This window comes from Nansenia antarctica, assembly GCF_963989245.1.
Source record: "Nansenia antarctica genome assembly, chromosome: 5".
Classification (NCBI taxonomy): domain Eukaryota; kingdom Metazoa; phylum Chordata; class Actinopteri; order Argentiniformes; family Microstomatidae; genus Nansenia; species Nansenia antarctica.
The window spans coordinates 11,127,577-11,150,597 of NC_137690.1; the positions used below are offsets into that span (position 1 = coordinate 11,127,577).

General features: G+C 46.5%; 1 protein-coding gene across 1 annotated transcript; it reads left to right on the forward strand.

The window, feature by feature from the left end:
- The first annotated feature begins 220 nt into the window (after positions 1–220).
- rhobtb4 (Rho related BTB domain containing 4) lies at positions 221–21,181 on the forward strand. Its single transcript, XM_080532027.1, has 10 exons — positions 221–418; positions 679–782; positions 4,791–4,976; positions 5,105–5,912; positions 6,374–6,593; positions 7,695–7,813; positions 13,275–13,425; positions 13,954–14,042; positions 14,442–14,547; positions 14,769–21,181. Exons 1-10 carry the CDS (start codon positions 227–229, stop codon positions 14,945–14,947), a joined length of 2,154 nt encoding a protein of 717 aa, XP_080388153.1. The 5' UTR covers positions 221–226; the 3' UTR covers positions 14,948–21,181.
- Positions 21,182–23,021: the final 1,840 nt, after the last annotated feature.

The following is a 23,021-nucleotide window of genomic DNA, read 5'->3' on the forward strand; positions in this document are numbered from 1 at the left end:
CTCAGTTCTTTATCCCCCTGCCTCCAAACCATGTGTTCTTTCAAGGAGTTGGCAAAAGTTGATTTAGAAGCTACCCAGCCCTATTCCTTGGCCAGTGGCCTTCGCTGTTGAAATTATATGTTGTTTCCTATATAACTGAACTGTTCTTGAATCTCTCTCTCTCTCTCTCTCTCTCCCCCCCCCCCCCATCTCTCTACCTCCCTCCCTCTTTCACAGGGCCCTCTCCATGGATATAGACACAGACTATGAGCGGCCCAATGTGGAAACCATTAAGTGTGTGGTTGTCGGGGACAACGCTGTGGGCAAGACCAGGCTCATCTGTGCCCGCGCCTGCAATGCCACCCTCACACAGTACCAGCTGCTCGCTACCCACGTGCCAACCGTCTGGGCCATCGACCAGTACCGCGTGTGCCAGGAGGTGGGCACACACCCACACTACATTTACATCCCCCCCCTACCACCACCACACACACACACACACACACACACACACACACACACACACACACACTAAGACACACTCGTTTACAGCATCCGACAATCTGTTCTACACAAACGTCCTGTCTTTCTATACATACTTGTGCAGAATGTGCACAGACTGCAAAGTGCATTTAGACACACAACATTTGGTCATACTCAAGATCTCCCGTGACATTCAAATGTGTGTTTGTGGCGTAGGTGTTGGAGAGATCTCGGGATGTGGTGGATGAAGTCAGTGTGTCCTTGAGGCTGTGGGACACGTTCGGTGATCATCACAAAGACAGACGCTTTGCTTATGGCAGGTGAGGAGAGTGACACGCGCACATCCACACACACACACACACACACACACACACACACACACACACACACACACACACACACACACACACACGTTGGATAATCTCTGCTCAAAAAAACATTTAGCCAGAGTTTGGTTACTGGCCTAATAATGCAACACATCTAGCTCCAAAACCAATGATGTAACCCAAGTGCTAAGCTATTACATCATAGGTGTGTTACACACACACACACACACACACACTTCCATACATCCTAGGCCGTAAAGCATTGTTGTTTTGGAGAGGGTACAAGAGAGCCCAACCTAATAACAGATCATTGGTAGTTTGGTTCAGGTTGTCAGCCAAGGATATTGAGGTGTCTCAGGCAAATAATTGACCAAATTCACCATAGTCAGCCTCTGTGACAGGGTGACCTGTTACAATTCACCATATTCAGCCTCTGGAGACCATGACATGAGTTTTAAGCTAAATAATGAGCCTCACACACACACACACGCACTCACACACTCTAACCCTAACTGAGCAGGCTGTCACTTCAGCCTCTGGAGGGTGGGTGGGGAGCTGTGTTTGTAACAGGTCACCCTGTCACATTGTTGTGTATCTGTATTTCAGTGACAGTGTGTTTGTGTACAAATGTCCGTCTGTGTGTGTGTGTGTGTGTGTGTGTGTGTGTGTGTGTGTGCGCGCACGCCCGCACAGTCAGCTGATGAGAGACAGTGCCAGCTCAGCTGTTCTGCGCTCCGTTCTCCTGCCAGTCAGGCTCCACCCAAGCTCAACCTCTGACTTTCTGTTGTCACAGAAGCCCACAATCAGAAAGCCAAACCAAACACTTGCACTCTCATACAACCATTAGCTGCCTTTAAGAGTGTCCTAGGAATACAGTGTAAACCGAAATTTGAAACGGCAGAATATTTCACAGGTTTCATTCGTTTGCAGAGGAGGTGGTTTCATTTGGTGGCCAGAGGAGATTAACTGAAGTGAACGAGCATTGTTGACTCGTCGTAATTTGGTGTGATACAAACTTCATAAAGTAGTATAGTCTAGTAGAGGTAATGTAGCACCCATACCTGCATGATAAGCCAGTGTAACAACACTGGAAAGTGTGTGTCAGTATCTGGGTGGTGTCTCCTAGACTGTGTATACACAGAGAAGTCACGCCCAGTTAGTCAGGAGGAGGAGTCAGGAGTTTGATCTTAGCTCCGCTCCACAACCTCTTGTCTAGAAATACCAAACACTCTGCCGTTACATAAGGCAGCCTCTGCTGAAATTATTTGCATGGCTGTACCACACACACATACACACACACATACACACACACACACACACAGACACCTGATATTTCTTATTCATTTGTGCAGATTGTAAATCATTTACGGAGAGCTCAACACTTGTTATTGTGTTTCTCTTATCATCTGACTTGCATGCCCATTTAATACATGGACACACACTCGCACACTCGCACACACACACACACACACACACACACACACACACGCACACTCACACACACACTCACTCACTCACTTACTCACTCACCCACTCACTCACTCACTCACTCACTCACTCACTCTCTCACACACACACACACACACACACACACACACTCACTCACTCACTCACTCACTCACACACTCACTCACTCACTCACTCACACACACACACACACACACACACACACACACACACACACACACACACACACACAGTAACAATCCTTACCACGAGGGCAAAGGCACGTACACACTAATATGGATTAAAAACAGACTGAGCCATGGTAATGAGCCTCTGACAGGCTGCTAATATGAATTGCTGTGGGTGTGTGTGTACGTGCTCGTGTAAAACACCAAAACACTAACCCTATGATGTAATAGCTTAGCACTAGCGTATGTATAACACACAGAGAAGGGGTAATTCTAGGTCACATTAGTAGATATGGACTATGGACCCTGTGTCTCATTCCATTATCTATGTGCTCCACTGCACTAGCATGTTGTTGGCCGTTCAAAGACATTTTCCACTCGAGCAGTGTTTACTTAATGTTTAAATGATCTTGACTGTATACACCGGATCTGTATCAGCACTGAGTAGCCTCAAAGCCCACATGTATTTGAAGTATTTGTACTTTTGCCATTAGTAAACAGTGCCAGACTGAACAATGTATGCACCGTATCATATCTGTAATCACAGAGCATTGCTGATTATGTCCCATTATATACCCCCATTTGAAGCAGCAGCTTTTGTTTATGTTTTGACCTCAACAAAACAAACAACAAAACTCATGTTGAAATCAAAACAATCTCCTTTTCCTAGAGTAGTCGCATAGCGGTTTGTTGTGTGTACTAACATATTGGGCTATAAAATAATGTGTCTGAGCAGGGAGGAATAGAGGGCCAGAGTGGTGTGTGTGTGTGTGTGTGTGCCAGTGTTATTTTTTTCTTTTATTTAGTCTAGTCTTTAGTCTAATTACTTTGCTGCAGATTAAAAATCACATCCTGGTATATAGAGGGCAGTTGGCCTAATTGATGCAAAAACAAGCTCTACGTTTGAAAGGATCATCTCATCATGGCACTGCTCAGATTCACTGATATTGATCACATAATCAGTGCTTCTTTTTTTTTACCAATGGTGATTTTGAAAATATGATATGCACAGTGCATTGCTCAAACTAACCGCCCCTCTCAAACTGTAAGATTCACTGACCGTATTGAGATGGTCGTATTTCCCCCTGTAAATTTGTGGGTGCAAAAGTTTTCTTCTCCTGTGGAAAATTAATTCGATCTTGTTTGAATCGGCATGATTCGACGTGACATGACAACACGATATGATTTTCTGCCGACAGCAAGCGTGTGCCACGTCAGTGGTAGGTTTTGGCCAGGTTGGAGAAAGTTTGCCAGACATATGGGGGTCTTGTCATGACTTGCAAATGACCTTTGCATGGTATTCATTTTCCACCACAAAAAATATTGCAACGTTGCAATGAGAACGTCTTCTGCTGATGTCATGCATGCTTTTGATTAGACCAAGCAAATAACACCAAATTCTCCAAAACCACACATCCAATTAGTCAGATTTTAGTCACAGAGGTCATTTAATCTTGTCTCGTTTCAGTCAACAGTTTTAGCATAGTTTTATACAGCTTTAGAATAGTTATCAACATCGTTTTTTTCTAGGTCTATTAAGTCAGTTTCCTTTCGTCTTTTGCCACAAAAAATATTTAGTTTGAATATTGTCACACACAGGAACGTATGCAGGCACACATTTTTTTGTCATTAATTTTGTTTAACAAACACTGGCTCATGCATGTGTGCGTGTGTGTATTTGTGTGCGTGTGTGTGTGTGTGTGTGACATCATGCCTTTCAACATACTCAGAGCCACACATGCCTGCCATAGCCCTGCCTCAAAGACACTCTCTATGGAGAACAGCCTTAAGTGCGGTTGTCTGCTCTGTCTAACACATCCACTGAGGAAGTCCTGCTCTAGATTGTGTGTGTGTGTGTCCTGGCTGTTGCTCTATTCTTAGACCAAGGCAGCCTCTGGGGCTTATGAGAGCTTATGTAAGAGAGGGAGGGAGAGGGGCTCTGACCAGCCCCGAGGCCTCTAGACTACAGACTTAGACACACAAACACACACACATACACACATACACACACACAACCCGCCATGACCCCACCTCCCAGCATGTTCAGTGTCACCATTCATACCATTTATTCACTGACCCCCAGGGCCTGGTAGTGCTGGCCCAGACACATACTGGTCTCATAGGAATATCATGTGTCTGTTCTACTGTCTGTTCCTGAATATGCTCCTACATATCATTTATGTTCCATTATGTCTTCCTTAGCTGTTCACTCAGTAACTCTTTAGGGAGCTGCAGTTGTATTGTCTGTGTGTGTGTGTGTGTGTGTGTGATCTGTGTCTTTCTCTCAAATAAATGTGCTTTTGATATCTTCAAAGAGGATGCCCTAACAATGCTTCTCTCTCTCTCTCTCCCTCTCTGGCACACCCAGGTCTGACGTGGTGGTGCTGTGCTTCTCCCTGGCCAACCCCAACTCCTTGCGCCACGTGCGCACGATGTGGTTCCCGGAGATCAAGCACTTCTGCCCCCGCACACCCATCATCCTGGTGGGCTGCCAGCTGGACCTCCGCTACGCCGACCTGGAGGCCGTCAACCGTGCCCGTCGACCCCTCGCCAAGTAAGAAGCACTCAACACTTTATGACCCCCCCCCTCCTCTTCTACTCTGATGCCATCTCTGTCTTCCCCCTCTCTCACCTTCTCATTTACTCGCGTCAAATGTAACCCCCTTCCCTCCGTCTCCTCAGACCCATCAAGCCCACGGACATCCTGGCACCCGAACGCGGCCACGAGGTGGCCAAGGAGCTGGGCATCCCCTACTTCGAGACCAGCATTGTGGCGCAGTTCGGCGTCAAGGACGTGTTCGACAATGCCATCCGCGCCGCCCTGATCTCCCGACGCCATCTTCAGTTCTGGAAATCACACCTCAAGAGGGTGCAGCATCCCCTCCTCCAGGCCCCCTTCCTGCCCCCCCGCCCTCCCCGCCCCGTGGTGGGCATCCCCGACCCCCCTCCCGTGGACGGAGAGGCCGTCGACTCCCTCTTCTGCCAGCCCCTGTGCGCCGACGTGCTGTTTCTCCTCCAGGGGGGCGCCAGTCGCGTGTTCGCCCATAAGGTCTACCTGGCCACTTCCTGTTCCAAGTTCTATGACCTCTTCACCTTGGATCTAGAGGCGACCGGGGCCGGGGACGATCGGGAGGACGGGGTGCGGGCGGAGAGCAGGGAGGAGGAGGAGGAGCAGAGTAGGAGAGGAGCCAAAGAGCAGGCGGGGCGCACTAAGAGCCTGGATATCGATAAGGAAGAGGGGGGCGTTCGCGGACTGAAGCGGCCCCCGCTACTGGCACAGGGCTCCCTGAGGACTTCCCAGAGCGACAACGCCCTCCCTGCCAGGACCCATTGCTCTATCGGGCCCCCAGGAGCTGGCCGTGGCCTGTCGGGCTGGGGAAGGGGCTTCCAGAGCGTGTATTTGGAGCTTGTGGACGACCCAGTGACAGGAAGACCCCGGCTCATGACTGTGGTGTCCATGGACGGCCTTATACAGGAGGAACCCTTCCAGGTAAGATCAGGGGTCCCCGTTCAGGAGGGTGGAACGGTATAGAAAGAAATTGAAGCACGTCGCACACTGTTGAGAGAGAGAGAACCTTGTCTTTCAATAAGCTCATCTTAAGGTCTTAAGCCAACAATGGACTTAAGATGGCCGTAGTGCTGCGAAGCTTACAAGAACGCACTGATGGAACAAGATTAAACAACACTGAGAAGAGCTGAAGTTTTCTTTTTTATATTTATGAGTGCATACGGGGGGGCTACAGTAAAGTGTACTAAGGCACGAGAGTGTTATAGCAAAGGGATTTATGTACTGGAACAGTGCACATTGATCAACATTTAAGTTTACACATCAACATACATGTGCAGGTGTTGGTCAGGTCAAAACATAAAACCTGTCATGTTGACACAGCATCATCAATAATAATCTACTGCATCATCCAGTGGTCTGAAGTGGACTGTTGTGGTTGGCAGGCGGTGCTGCAGTACCTGTACACGGGCAGCCTGGACGAGGGCCGCGGGGACCTAATGCAGGTGGCCACCATCGCAGAGCTGCTGGAGGTGTTTGACCTGAGGATGATGGTGGCCAACATGCTGAACCACGAGAGCTTCATGAACCAAGAGATCACCAAGGCCTTCCATGTGCGCCGGGCCAACCGCATCAAAGAGTGCCTCAATAAGGGTGCCTTCGCCGGTAAAGACCCATTATATATATATGAGAGAGAGAGAGAGAGAGAGAGAGAGAGAGAGAGAGAGAGAGAGAGCGAGCACACGAGCACTGCCTAAAGCTGCATTATTTTCCATTACAACAATTCAGTGTGAAAATGTACGCTTGTCGTACATTAGTCATGAAATAGTTGTCCTGTATCTGTGTCTTGATTATGGGTGTTCATGTCATCTGGTCTCATCATGTGTTTCGGTTGTCCTGTAAATTAGTGTTGCTGTGTTTTCTGCTTTCTTTGTTTGTCCATTCATGTGTTTCCATTCTTTTATGGTGCTTTCTGTGCATGTCTCCCCCGCATCCCCCCTTCAGGTGATAGACAGTCATACACCATCTTTAAAAAGTATCTAGAGCTTGTTCATTTCGTTAGCTCGTACAATCCCTCTTTTCTTGTCTTGGTGTCAGTTTTCGGCGGGATTTGTGTCTCCGATGTACAGTACTTACCTAAATAATTTGATGCTTCCTGCTTTTACATAAAACTTGTCAAACCACTTGCTCTAGTGGGATTTGGTTATCCGCAGGTCCTTGGAGGGATTTGTTCTTTAGCTTCTTACCAGATTTATTTATAATTCCATTTTCAGCATCCACACAGCCTGCAAGGGGATGTTCTTACAGGGGTGGTATCCCGGACACATGATCAAGCCAAGGCTAGTTCTAGACTAAAAATAACTTTCAAAGTAGAATCCCCATTGAAAGACTGATTAAGTCTTGGACTAGCCTTAATCTATGATACTCCAATAGAATACAGTGTAGTTGGGTTATACTGATATTGTCCATACCACTGGAATTGGTAATGCTTCTTGGTATGTCTTCCCTGCTGCCTCCCACTCTGTTCCTGCTTGTTAGTGTGTTTCCCCCCTCTCTTACTCTCTTGTGTGTCAAAATAGGGTTCTGTCTATCTGTCAATTTATCTCTTTGTCTGTCTATCTTTGTCTTTGTCTCTGTGTGCGTCTGTCTGTCTGTCTGCCTGTCTGTCGGTCTAGATGTCTGTCCGTCTGTCTCCCCCTTCTCTGTAGCCTTCGACTCTGTGGCACACCCCGAGATGAGTGCTCTTTTCCCTCATCCCGGTTTTAGATGTGGTGTTCCGATTGGACGACGGCTACGTTCCGGCCCACAAGCCCCTGCTCATCTCCAGCTGTGACTGGATGGCCGCCATGTTCCGCGGCTCCTTCATGGAGAGCTACATCGAGGAGGTGAGGAGTCAAGGACAAGAAGCAGAAACATGACATTTATATTTTCGTTCCGAATATTTGATAAATCATAATTTTTCTCTATTATTTTTTTATCAATTTCATATCAGTTCCTTTTAATCAAGTACTGCTCAGTGACTTATAACCCTCAGTTTCTGTGATGCTGTTGAGAAGTATGCTTTGAGGCCTCCCATAGAGCCGACATAAACCTAAGCATATTGAGTAGCATATTGAGTAGCCTACATACATCAGAATGTCATTAAGAAAACATACAGGGTTTCTTCAGTGTCTGAGATGGGTCTCAGGCAGCTGTGTCAGACACTATGTTCACCGCAGACATTTCCTGCGGTGTGTAGGCTCATTTCCTGTCTACAGAGCAGATGCATTGTCAACCAGAGGTAGCATGATGATATATGAGGCAGATGAATATCGCATATCACAGTTCATAATCACAGTTAACCAAACCTGTTATCAATACACTCAGTTCACATCCTCATCAGAGGGTTGTAAAATAGATCTGGAGAGGAGAGGAAGGGAGTATTGAGGAAGGCCCCATAGGTTGCACAACAATCTATCTATCTCATGAGGATTGGGTAAATTATATAATATAACAGATCTGGTTTCTGAGATTCTTCGGATGTGGTTATTCAAGATTCTCAGACCTGGGCATAAACAGAAGCCTACAGTACATCCATACAGTACATCCATACGTGCTACACAGCCATTCATGAGCAATACGTCAAATAAATAATTCTACTGCTTACAATATATATATATTTATATATATTATTATTTTTGTGATTTTTATTTTTGACACAGAGAAGGCGAAAAAAATAGCATACTCAAATGTACAAATGAAAGGCAAAACATGTGTATAAAACATGAAACCCTACAGTGTACATCCCACACAACGATGTGAGGCTAGGGCTGTGGATCTGTCCCTAGCTCTGTGCCACATCCCTTGATCCAGGTCAGTAGGGCCTGTTCCCTGTCCCGAGTGTCAGGTTACCCCCGGGCCGGGGCTTGACTCTCTTGACGGCTCGGGTTCTAGAAAGACTACTCCAGCAAGGGCAGGGCAGGGTCCGTGGATGGGGCTGACCCACCCAGGGAGCGAGGGAAGGAGGGAAGGAGGGAGGGAAGGAAGGAGGGAGAGAGGGAGGGAGGGAGAGGAGAGGAGAGGAGAGCCAAGCCTGGCTGTCTCTGGGGTTCGCCGGGTGCTGCGGGCCCTGCTGCAGAACCGGATCCCATGGGTACAGTTACAGACTCTCCACCAGGGTTTGGGTTACTGGCCCTGTCGGCAGGAAGTACGCCCCAGGAAACAGAATGCTGGCTGGCCGGCCGGATGGTCTTACAGAGATGGCCAGGAGAGGGAGGGAGAGAGAGAGAGAGAGAGAGGGAGAGAGAGAGAGAGAAAGAGAGGGAGAGAGAGAGAGGGAGGTAGAGAGAGAGAGAGAGAGGAAAAGGCAGAAAAGGCCATGGACCAAAGGGGGCACTCAAAACCTGGATCAGCGGAGGTGGGGGTGGACAGTGTTGACCGTTGGTGGGCTGCCACTAGTATCCATGGTTACATGGATTGCTTAATGTTTCTGCTGTTGTGGCACTGCGTATGGCGTTGTTGAGTTGGCAGAGTAGTGCAATGGGCAGGTGCAGCTAGAACAAAAACCAGAGCACTGGACAATGTGAAGCTGTCAGCAGCATATATCTTTGTGTGTGTGTGTGTCATGTGCATGTGATTTCCATGGTGTCAATATATTTGGAAACAAACACACACACACACACACACAAACTCAACGCTTCCTCTCCCTGATTTCCTCCTAGCCCTTGAGAGGGACAAAGAGCTGATTGTCTCAACCTGTGACAAGTGTCTCAGGTCGAAACAGCCTCTGGACAAAGCTCTCGTCTGACACAGACTCTGGACAAAGCCCTCGTCACTAGGCCATTACCATAACCACCGATGTCTGGCACACCAATGTCTGGCGCACGTCTGCCTGGTGAATGCACAGCTATTTTGAGAACCAGTCTGAAAAGAACCGAGCAGCGTCAGTCAGACACAGTAACACTTTACAGTGCACGACAGCTCCGAATGAGGGAGAATATAGAAGGCAGAATACAATGCCCCAGATGGCCCTGAACTTACAGACCTCTTCATGCCCGGTTCTAGACACACTGCATGGAGGATATCAATAAAAAGAATAAAGTCGAAAATAACTAGTTGGGAATTGTCGTTGGAATTTGAAAGGAAGGAAATGACACTCGAGCAGTACGGGGTGCAGACGGTTGTTGCGCCTTCGAGTTCACTGACCGACGGCTGCACTTTAACTCGTCCTGTTTCCCGTCCTTTCTTCCGCTGGCCCCGTTCCATCCCGCGCAGAGGTCACTGATCTGACACGAGGTGATTGGTGACGCTAAGGCAGTGGGAAAACCTTACTTTTTTAAAATTTATTTTTACATTTTTTTTTCTGATTTTATTCCTTTTTCACCCAATTTAGTATCCAATTGTACCCAACCTATTATCCAATTATCCCCTGCCTATTGCGTAGGATCCGCCGCACGACCCCGTGGCCGGCAGCCCCAGAGGAGATAGCCAGGCAGACTAGCTGACTGGCTTCTCGAGCCCGACACCGTTATTCCGGCACCCAGGGGGCGGTGTTGCGCGACGGATCCTTGTCCGGAAATAGTCCTATACCCCCCTTGGGAGCGGCCGCTCAATATGCCGCTCCCTGTGAGCCCCGGCCATATCCGGGTCTGGCGAGACCGGGATTCGATCCCAGTCCCCGGTGGGCAGCTTGCACTAGAGGCTAATGCTTAGACCGCTGCGCCACTGCGGGGGTTGGAAAACCTTACTTTGACTGATCCACTCATGTTAGATCAGTGATTGTTTCAAGGAAGGGGAAGGGAGGCTTCCAACAGGACATCCTTCTTCCTATTGGCTTGACTCTTATGGAAGGCACCCAATACCCACTTGCAACCTCTCGACAACAACAGAGCTGTGTTCTCCCCCGGCTCCTCTCTCACTTCCTCCTCATCTGTTATTAACCTCACACTTCACTATTCAAGCTTCTGTTCTGCGATAACGCTGCTATTCCTGTCCTACATCTATATAGGAACTGAACTGCTGTGTCGGCAGACCTCCATGTTCTTGTCAATCAGTCTGTCCGTCCGTCCCCTGGGGTTTAACCAATGACGGTTCGCCAGACCTTAGAGAGCAGCGTAGGGATGACCCGTATGGGGTCTGCAGCCCATGTATCCAGTCATGTACTGGGCTATGATCTAGGTGCGTGTGTGTGTGTGTGTGTGTGTGTGTGTGTGTCTGTGTCTGTGAGAGAGTGTGTGTGAGAGCGTGAGTGTGTGAAAGTGTGTGCCCCAGTGGCCTATTAGTGCAGGAGGGAAGGAGTGAACGCCTGTAACGTTTCTCTCACGCGAGAGGGAAAAACCGTTGACAGCAAACACCACTGAAGGAAGGGGAGGAGTGTGTGCCGCAACAGATGGAGAAATGTATTATGATACGTCTGCCAAGTCTCTCTCTCTCTCTCTTTCTTCTCTTTCACTTGCTTCCTTGTAGTGGTGGCTGCTTGGTGGTTTGACATTATGATGCTGCATTCATTCTTTTTTTTCTCCCTCTGCTACTTTTCATTATCCTATAGCCTCTTCTAACCCTAGCCCTAACCAGCAGACGGGGCTGAGGACTGTGTGTCCATTCATTACTCCCGTCTCGGCTCCGTGCTTTGAACAGGGGCGGCCCACCTGTGTGTGTCTCTCTGACCTTTTTAGCTAGAATGAAGGGTCACTACCAGGCTGACATTATCCTAATTGGCATACTGAGATGAAGATGAGGGTGGGCCCCCCACCCGGGGTGGGGGAAGGACCCCTGTGGAGTATGACTTTGCACATCAGCTTACCCCCAGTACTTGCGGTCAAATCGATTTCATTTTGAATTCACTTAATGCAAAAGATGAATTGAAACACAATTTGAACTGAAAGCTCCTCCTTTGTATTGGATGAATTATTCAATTCTAATTGACCTCGCTTAGGCCACAGGATCTCAAACTGAGTCCACTTTAAACCCAGTGGACTCAACGTCCAATGTAAGATATTGTCTCTTTTTTATGTTTGTTTTAGATCTATGATGGGGTTAGATTTAGGTTTAGGGTTAACCCACCATACCTGACGCCAAACACTCCACTGAGTTATCTTGTGATAGGTTACTGACACCTACAGGCCACAGAGGGTGTTGCAGTCTTCAAACGGGTGTATGTGTGTTGTCATGGTGCAATGATCTGCTGACTCAGCAGTTTTGTTTCTATCCCTTGGGAGTCTTTGGCTGTAACTCTTTGGCCATCACTCCTGGTTGGAGGAAGATGTTTGCCTGTTTGTCCTCCTCTCAGCAGAGAAACATACTTGGACCTTCTCCAGGGTTTCTAAGGGTTTGGGAGGGGGATGGGATGCTTTGTGGTTGTGTAATTGGTAGGGGTCTGAACCGAGGACTTCGCTCATGGATGTCCCACAGACAAAAACTGTTATACCAAGAGGACATCTGGGTTTACAAGTGTCAGGCAGGTCACCTTCCAAATCACCCCCGCTACCCTTGGGCGACATCCTAGGACAATTACGGTACTATAAGTTCACACAATGACATTCATGGCAAACCTTGAAGAGATAATAGAATGTTTTTGCCCAATTATTGCCTTAAAAGAGTAGGCATCCTGGTTCTAGCTCTTTTGCACATCTAAGCCAGGCCAGGCAAGGCCAGGCCCCCCCCACTGCGCCCTGCCTCGGTGGCTTTGAGGCTGTAAGCGTTATCCGCCTGTGGCACTAGCGTCACCGGCACCCAGAGAGCTTTTATCTCTGGCAAGATCAAATGGGTCTTCACCGGGGCGGGGGTGCGACTGCCCTTCATCCCGACCCCACCTGTCCCCTCCTCCACCTCTACCACCACCATATACTGTACACACACACACACACCACACAGCTTCCTGTGACTCATCACTATCGTACCTGGTCCACCCACACCCCTTATACAGAGGCCCCGATATCCTGTTTTGGTGACACACACACACATTCCCCCTCACAGCTGTTTGCCTTTCTAACAAGGCCCATTGTTGTGTGAGACCAGCGGGGAGGCTGGGGGTGCAGACAGAGTGACCCACCCTGTCTGATGGTACTCACGAATAGCCCCTCTTATCCTCTTATGTCCTCAGCTCTCAGTATCATTGTTATTAGTGTAGTCGCAACATTGGTGTGTCTGTGTCTGTCATGCCAATAAAGACATTTAATTTGTTAAATATCGTTTGATTTCTAAATCACTACATTTCTCTTTGCCCCCCCCCCCCCTCTCTTGCTCTCTCTCTCTCTCTCTCTCTCTCCCTCCCTCCCTCTCTCTCTCTCTCTCTCTCTCTCTCTCTCTCCCACTTTCTCTCTCTCTCTCTCTCTCTCTCTCTCTCTCTCTCTCTCTCTCTCTCCCCAGGTGTCCATCCCTGACACCAGTAGTGCCTGTATGCACGCAGTGCTGGAGTTCCTCTACTGTGGGCTGTTCACCCCCTCTCCCGAGCTGGAGCCAATGGAGCTCATCGTCCTGGCCAATCGGCTGTGTCTGCCCCGCCTCGTTGCCCTCACTGGTAGGCATCTTCTACACTAGCACCTTTGAACAGAGTGATTTATTTATTTATTTTTACTACACACATACTGTAGGTTATCCCTGGTATTAGCTCTGTGCTGAGTATCTGTCATCTATTGGGGGGGTAGTGGTGGTCTGGTCTAGTGGATAGTGAGTTGGACTGGTGATCGGTTGTGAGTTCAAATCCCACCTGAAACCACACCACTGCTAATGTGCCCTTGTAAGGCACTTAGCCCTCAGTTTCTCCAGGGGGAATGTCCCTGTAATTTGTAATTGTAAGTCGCTTTGGATTAAAAGCGTCTGCTAAATGGCAAAAATTAAAATCTATTAAATTATTGCTATTGCTGACATAGACTCAGTGACTGAAGTCAGTGTCTGACTGACTGAGAGACTGTATTTCTTCTCATAATAATAAAATTTTGCTGGTATTAGCTCAGTGCCTATGAGGTGACTGTAGGCCTATTGGGTGTGTTTTACACACTTTTGAGTGTTTGTGTTGTGTGTTTGTGTGCGGGTGTGTGTTTCTCAGAACAGCATGCTGTAGATGACCTACTCCGGTGGGCGGTGAAAGGAGTGGACATTGACGGACAGGTGTTGGATTACCTGGAGTTGGCACAAGTGAGTTTCATTCATGTCTTCATTTAAACAGGGAATACAAGTGAAGAGCACCATATGTACAGATATAGAAGGTAACACACATGGGATTCAAATCTTCTCAGTCAAGCTACTGATTCCTAGGGGGTCCAGCAGAGAGTGGGACACAAGAGAGAGAAAGAGAGGAAGGGAAACATGAAGAACATAGGAGAGGGAGTGAAAGATGTAAATAACTTTATAATAATGAAAGTGAGCCAATAGAAAGAAGTGATATATCATCAGAGGTCAGACTCCCCTTCGACCGCACGGACCAGTAGGATCTCCACAGGTTTATTGAAAAATAATATTTGATAACCTTTCAAACTTTTTTATTTTTTTATCAGTCTTTTTGTTTACTCACCTCTCGTTCACCACCCTCTGCAGTTCCACAATGCCAAGCAATTGTCCACCTGGGGTCTCCATCACATTTGCACAAACTACAACAGCGTCTGTCGCAAGTTCCCCAAAGAGATGAAGACCATGTCTCCAGGTACAGCCCCCCCCCCGCTCCAACACACACACACACACACCCTTCACCCTGAAAATGTTCACCCTATCTCTACCTGTTTTCTCTTCCCCCATCTGGCTCCGTTCTTATCTCGTCACTCAATCTCTCATCATGTCGTCGTTGTTTCTCTCTTGTCGTTTTCAATTCCAATTAAATTCTCCTTCACCCCCCCCCCCCACCTCCCCAACGCCCGCCCCCTGTAGTGAACCAGAAGCACTTTGAGAAGCAGCGCTGGCCCCCTGTGTGGTTCCTGAAGGAGGAGGACCGCTACCTGCGCTCCCAGAAGGAGCGTGAGCGCGAGGAGGAGATCCTGCGCAAGCAGCACCACAAGAGGGGCTGGTGCTTCTGGAGACACCCGTCCTCCTCGCCTCATGTCTCCTGAGTGACCTGGCCTGACCCCTGACCCCTGACCCTTCAGCCCTCAACTAGGTAGCTTTGCGCCTACGACCCCCTCCATGATAGGAGAGCTTCTTCTCAGTCTAGGCTGGCCTCAGTGTGTGTGTGTGTGTGTGTGTGTGTGTGTGTGTGTGTGTGTGTGTGTGTGCGTGATAGAGAGTGTGAGTGTGAGTGTGTGTGTGTGTGTTTGTGGTTGTCCACCCGAGACCAGGCTGGAGACCCCAACCCCCCAACTCCATCTTTGTCTCCCCCCCCCCCGACCCACAAGACCATAAAGACTTCCACAAACTGCCAGACAAACTGACCCGTCTTCCCTGTCACTCCCCACCTGCCGTTATGTCTATAGAGACTGTTAACACACAGTCGTGTGTCGGAGGTGTGCCCCCCCGCCAGCCCGCCCAGCAGTGAGCCAGCAGCACCCACCCACTAAAGCCAGCACACACACACACACACACACATACACACACAGACATATGAAGGGATTGGGTGGCAGTGCTGGCAATTGTTTTGTTTTTGCTTTCTTTCACCGTCCCAAGATCTTGTCTGGGGAAATGACACACGCCACGGGCCACACAAAGATACCTGAAGAGTTGAAGACCCAGATGATGACCCAATATGGCGGCCGGGATTTTGAAAGTTGAGTGGAGCCTAGAGTTGGGTTTTTGCCTCAGAGTCTCGGACCACCACCTATGCCTATCTGTCCACTCGTCCACAGACTTTGTCCATAAACTTTGGACAACCTTTTACAGCATTTTATTTATATTAATTTCATCCTACACTAGTTATTGTCAAGCACTTATGGTGTGATGAGTGAGTGAGTGAATGAGTGAGTGAGTGAGTGTGTAGCCTCATCTCACTCTGTATGTAGTTCACAGTGGCATTCACTCAAGGATGTAAGTGAATTCACCCCCCCCCCATCCCACTTCTCACTGAGGAGAGGTAAACTATTACTAAGACATTCAAAGTGAACACTTAATATAGCAACGTTGGATCCGAGAGCTTTTTATACACCACTGCCACAGGAATATGTACTGTATAGCACAGTACTGACTAAAGATATTCCTACTCTGTTTTTATTTACCACTGCTTTTTAAAAGCCCCTTAGCCAGCCTGCCTTTATTCCCCCACACCACAAGGGGGAAGCACTGCTCAGGGTATAATCACCAACCCTCACTGGGAGCAAAACAGGAGTTTTCACACCTGTGTGAATAATATTTTTGTTCTTGTTTTTACTTTAAGGTCAACCGTAGCCTATATTGTACTCACTGGGTGTTGTCAGCACATTAAGGCCTTTATTAGATTTTAACAATATTTTTTTGTTACCTCTCTGTTTGCCTGATACCAAAAAAAACGGAAGCTGTGACTTTTTCTCGCCCTCCTGTTCCTTTTCCCTATTTTTCCGTATCTCCCTTGTAAGATGTCAAAACGGGGAGGAGGGAAAAGAAAGGGATGAGGGAAAGGAGGAAGAGAACATTTTGTCATTGATGTTTTTCTAAAGCTGCCGTGTCGGGTGAAACCCTCCTGTAAACTGCACTGCAGGACATTGCCTTCCACTCCTCTTAGCTGGAATTGAACATGGTGCTCAGTATTTCTACAATAAGATAGTGTGTCCATGTGAGGACTCCCGCGCGCACACACACACACACACACACACACACACACACACACACACACACACACACACACACACACACATAGACATTTCTGCCCACTATCTTTAAGATGTCTGACCTGTCCTTCACCAGTGTTTACCTGCGAGGAACTTTCAATTCCACGCACAGTGTTACACTCAAATATGACACACCTGTGTTCTTTGAACTTTTGAGAGTTTCTTAAAAATGCTTTAGGGCTTTAGTTTTTTCTTCTTCTCCAAAGGTTAGTAGCAGTCTGGCAGACAGACATTTGGTTGGTGAATATAATATTATTAATTTTCAATGTCAGTCATTGTAGTATGTGAAGCTATATTACAATCTTAGTCCTGAGTTCTAAATAGTTTTAATTCAGTATTAGATGAAATAATATTTGACTTGCTTTAAATTTGTTGGGACTGCAGAGTGTCTTATTGTTTGAATCAAGGAGGTTTGGTATTTTAACGAGTCTGTAACCAAGAAGATGTTTTTGCTTTTGATTGAAAGTGCAGCACTATATTTTGGTTTGAATGCTACAGAGTTTGGTATTTTAACTGCTGAAAATAACCATTGCGCCTTTCTGAAATAGTGAAATCTTCCTTTAATCCATAACAATAATTATGTATTATGAAATGACCTTTTTCCTCTTCTTTTCCACAAGAGTGCTAAGTTTTGTGGGTTTGGGGATTTAAATGTGAAAATAAGACTTTGTGATACATTTTTTTCCACCCTTTTTCTATTTGTGGGCCTGAGATTTCTGCCCCTGGCTTTTACCCAAGTGACAGTGGGAGATAGATAGACAGTGTGAGACATGTTGCGTGTTTGAGCTCCTTTTCGTTGGAGGCATGTTCGAATCATCAACAGCTACTGAAATAGACTTGAGATAACATCTCACGGGACTCAAGTGAGAATTGGGTTGATTTTTCCCCCAAAAAAAGGAAAGCGAGTAGGAGAGAGAAGGAAAGGGAAAAAAAACATCTAACTTCATTCTCAACCTGCATGTTTGGACTTTTGTCGTTCAAGGGCTGTGGCCGCTGTATATGAAAAGAAATATGAGGTTGAAGTGGCGACATAGGTGTGGTATTGATAAAACGTTTATGACCCTTGACCTGTTCAAGTGCCCCGTAGGAGTGCCTATTAGAGTTGTCTCACTAATAATAATACCTTTTATTTGTATAGCGCTTTTCCTGCAAATGTTGCATAGTACTATAATAGTTGGCATGACCCACTACGCCTTCTCTCACGGCTTCCTGGACAATGCACTGTAGTTGTAGAATGTTGCAGACAGGTACTGCAAAGGATGATCAAATAAAAAGGGCTGATGGATTCAGTCTCTGAGATGCTTTAACACACACCAAGGTCTCACCCTTTGCACCCAGGGAGGCAGGTCTCTCCCTGGTCTGAGCCTCAAGCTGGAGCAGCAGACAGACCCCTCCAGTCTCTGGGGCTTTTGGCTGTCATTCAAACCAGACCTGGCTTCAGTATAGTATTTTAAATAATACGTTGCCGTGCCTGGTTGAGTGTTCCTTGTGCAATGAAGCCGATGGCATAGTCTCAAAAGTCCCCACTCATCTGGCACTCCAGGCAAATGCTGAAAGTATTCAATGGCTCTTTTGATCCACATCTGATTCAAACACAGGCCAACAGTAGTGCTTTAACACGGAGTGATATTTGTCTTCAAAGGGAGTCGGTTTCGGACTTGAGTGCTTCGTCCCCAATTCTCGACCCTTTCGTCCAAAGGGGGTACACTTGGGCACTCCACCACAAGGATGTTGAAAGGAATGGACTGGTGATGAGATGAGTTGAAAACTCCCTTTACATCAAACCTATGCTTATGCCTATGACTCTGTGTGTGTGTGTGTGTGTGTGTGTGTGTGTGTGTGTGTGTGTGTGTGTGTGTGTGTGTGTGTGTGTGTGTGTGGGGGGGGGTCTACAATTGCAAACTAGACAATTGGGACTCGGCTACAACCAAAACCAGCAGACTGAGCCCCTTGTGATGCCCCAGACTAGGGGGGGGGCAGAGAGACCACCGATCAGAGGGATGTGAAAGCCAACTGCAGGGGCGCTGGTTGCCTTGTTAGTATTTGGTGGTGTGGTGGATGTGGTTTAATTGCATGGTGGCCTAACTTTATTGGCTTTATAATGGCACTTCTTTTCTCTCTGACTTTCAGTATTTGCACTTTCGCTCTTTGTATGTATCTATGGACTTTTGCTGCTCAGCATGGACTTTTTTGTTTTTCAAGAAGGTTGTTTTAAAAACTTGATATTTGTAGCATGGATTCCACCTCTTTTTCCCCTCCTCCCTTAACTTTCCATGGAGCTTTTCTGGGATTAATCTCTTTTTTGTGTGCAGAGACAACTAACTCAGTTTGGCTGTATTGCCATACTATTAGGGACCAACATGGAAGCTGAGATCTATTATGTACAATATGTTCAGTCTTATGCTCTTCGTATTCTCATCATAAGCCCATAGGGTGTGTCCAGTTGGGTTGTATATACAGCCTTGGGGTACCATAACTAGGGTTGCAAAAAATTCCTGTAAGTTTGGGAAACCTTCAGATAATTTCCAACGTTTCTATATGGATCTCTCCATCACAATTAATAGTACACTAATTGGCTACAGCAGGTGGAGGTGGGTACAGTTGGCATGGCATAGTGTTGAACTGTAGGGTTGCTGGTTTAAAGGTTACCACATGACCAATGTTGTGCATTCTGACAGTCATTCATCTTAATTCATCGCTCAAGAGAATGTCCTATTTACACAATGGCTGCCCCGGGACCCATAGGAATGTTTTGATCGGACCGGGTGCACAATGAAATGTGCATGGGGGAATGAACCGAGCATGCTGCTGTATGTACTGTATATGGATAGAGGTTCTACAATCATCACTTCCATGGGTCTCAAGGAGTTAGCTTTGGCCCACCGTAGGCAGACTTCTGTAACGACATCTTTGATTAGTAATGATGCACTATCTATCATTTGAACAGCATTTACAGAGCAATGTCCCATCTACTCACCCTATCATCATGTGTATGTATATCAGTTTAAGGGTGTAAAATTGGCTAGAATTATTAGTTTATTATTATTAACCAAGTATTGGTTTGGGATGCTAGAATGTTAGCAAAACGTTTCCAAAGCTCCCTCTGTTGGATAACATGAGGTTTAGTGATGTAGGGCCCCCCTCCTAGTGTTTGTCCCAGGCATCTTCTGTGCCTTTGAGATAATCTCACGCTGTTGCCTGTGCCCCATAGCCCCCCGAGGCTTAACTGTACATAGGAGGATGGCCACTTAAACCTCTGCCTTCTGGTTAGCCTCGTATGAAGCTATAAACACCCACACACACACACACACACACACACACACACACACACACACACACACAGAGCCAGGCCACTTTCCTCCTTATCTTCTAGTGCCTGTGGATTGACTTGACCCCATGTTTCCTTGTGATACTGTGTGCCAGAGTGTCTCATCTCAGTCATCAAAAGTAAGTGTGCTGTCAAGACCTAAGCCAACAATAGCTGTGAGGTACACAGTACAAAAGTCTCCCTAACTTGAAGCTTTTACGAATAGGTCACCCCAACCATGTGACATTGTACTTCAGCATGGGGAGATGTCCAGAACCAACAGATCTGAAATTCAGAACAAAAACTAAATTATATTTTGCACTCTGCACTCTTTGAAAGGCCTGCACTTTTCTAATATGTAGCCTATACACCATGTTATGTGATTATTAACCAATTTTCAAACCAAGTTTAAACCAGCTTTGCCTGAGCACTAAGAAACGTCTCAAACTCTTCTCTGCCTCTTGCTCACTCTCTCTCTCTCTCTCTCTCTCTCTCTCTCTCTCTCTCTCTCTCTCTCTCTCTCTCTCTCTCTCTCTCTCTCTCTCTCTCTCTCTCTCTCTCTCCTTGGTCAGATCTTTAAGACAGAGACCTACACTTGCAATGTCAGACTTCTACTATTCAGTAGAACTATGGAGGCCCTGATCCTATATGTAAAGAGTTCGACACAACAAACAAATGTGAAACACCATTTTCACATAAAATGGTGGAACTGCTCCTTAAAATGGCACAGATACAGTAGCAGTGAAAACCCAACTAGTGGTTCACTTTTTGCCGAAAGCTAGCTGCTGTCTTAAGAGTGACCCAGGAGGAGTTGGCCAACAGAAGGGAGCTGTGGTTGGTTGGTCTCTGCTATGTAACCCACCCAGTGTGACTTATACATATTATTATTATTATTATTATTATTATTATTATTATTATTATTATTATGCACTTTTCTGTTTCCCCTGTACTTATTTCAATGTTATATTGAAATGTACATATTGTGATAATATGTTTATGAAACTGTAAAAGCACACACACACACACACACCACACCACACACACTATTAAGGGCTTTTTAAAAAAAGAGACAAACAATCAGAATGTTTTGCTGCTGATGCAAAAAATGTTTTGAATAATCCTTTGTAATATTTTTTGAACCACTGTGATTTGTACAAAATGGAACAAAAATGTAGAAAAAAAACTTTTTTTTGCCGTTTCAGTATTTTAATGTTTTACCTGGCTTTTATTAAAACTCTACCTAAATCTTTTGTACTTGTCTCTTCGTCTTCTACCTTTCGAAACACTTGCGTTTTCAATGAAAGCTCTCAATATCTTTATCTTTGTTGCTCACGTTTGACCTGTAGATGGCGCCAGAGATCAATGTCGGTCTCTTGTTCTCTTGTGGTTACAGATGGCCAAACCACCTCATATCAAAACATATTTCTCTTGAGAATCCCACACTTGATTGATTTATGCATATCTAAACTTAGACCTTTGAGGGAACTTGTGGATAATATGGGATACCCCATAAGAAACCACACGTAACCATGATATCATAGCACAAATAAAATGGGGAGCTGTACCATGTCATCAACTATTGGCTTAAAAAAATAAACACAGTCTTCATAAACACAATCGCTACCTGACATACATCATACCCTGCTGTTTTTAACTCTCTCCCTCTCTGGAATACTTAACAATGAGCTGTGAGCATGTGGCCCTGTTGGAAAGATACAAGGCTTGGCCTACATGCACACACACACACAGAGGCCTCTGTCTCTGTTCCACAGAAGTGTGGAAATACACACACAAGAGTGCATACACACACAAACACACATTGAGCAAGTTACCTCAAGCTTCTTATCATTGCCACTGTTATGGTCATAAAGGAGAATGGTTGTCTCTCCACAGAGGAGAGATAGGGAAGAGGGAGAGTGGAAGGTCGCCCAGTAGACATAAAGGCTAGCCGGGTTAAATAAGTGAGGTCATTACTATGAGACGACCCATTGATCTGCTTGCCCTCATTCAAGACCTTTACCTTTGCCCTTTTTTTTTCCGTATTCAGTGGTGAGGTGAACAGGCCTATCACAAAGCCTACAGAGTGCTTGTAGAGAAAATTGACTACAACTTCACCACTTTCTAATTTCTTACCATGTGTTCCCTCCAACACATAAGGTGTGTGTTGCGTGTTTCAGATACATACTGTAACGATCCTGTATGGGGCCCGTTAACAGCTCCACCAAGGGAGTTAACTCTCTTGGTCTAATGGTTAGCGCGGCCGTCGGTTATGTGGGAGGTCGGGGTTCGACTCCCGCATGAGGCGAGTTACACTAGAAGATTCCCGTTTGGTACACTGGTGTCAGAAAGTTGGGATGGAAGGAAGGCCATCGGAGAGGCGTGTCCCACGTGAGGGACTTGACATAGTGAAGCGTGAGGGCACGCTCTCCCGAACGGTGAGGATAGTGTAATGATCCTGTATGAGGCCCCGTTAACAGCTCCTCCAAGGGAGTTAACTCTCTTGGTCTAATGGTTAGCGCGGCCGTCGGTTATGCGGGAGGTCGGGGTTCGACTCCCGCATGGGGCGAGTTACACTAGAAGATTCCCGTTCGCTACAATACTAATACATTGCAGTTGTGTTGCACTGCACATTAATATATCATATTGCTGCAGTTACTGACATGTTAAACACGTATCCATACATGTAAGATCTGGTGTGCTCCACAGCCAAACTTAATAAAACATGATTATTTTAATTATTTTCACAAACACAAGACAATGCGGCGTAAAAAAAATCTGAATTAGTTTTACCGTCGATGTCAAATACACACAATGGCTGTCGCACAACTGCATCTTGCAGTCTCCCTACTATGCCACGCCATGCTCGTGTTTCCAACTCCGTAGTGTTCCTGGAAGTTCTCTGGACGAGAGACAGACTGTAAACCGCTGAGTCAGCACAAACGTACGCCATTTGGCTCACCACTCAGAGCACACAGATGAATCACTAGGAATCTATCTTTTCCGTCGTCAGAGTTTTGGAGGATTTCGATAGAGGAAGTCTGGTAAAGGTTTACCCGGAGCGCCACACGAACAGGGGATTGGTGA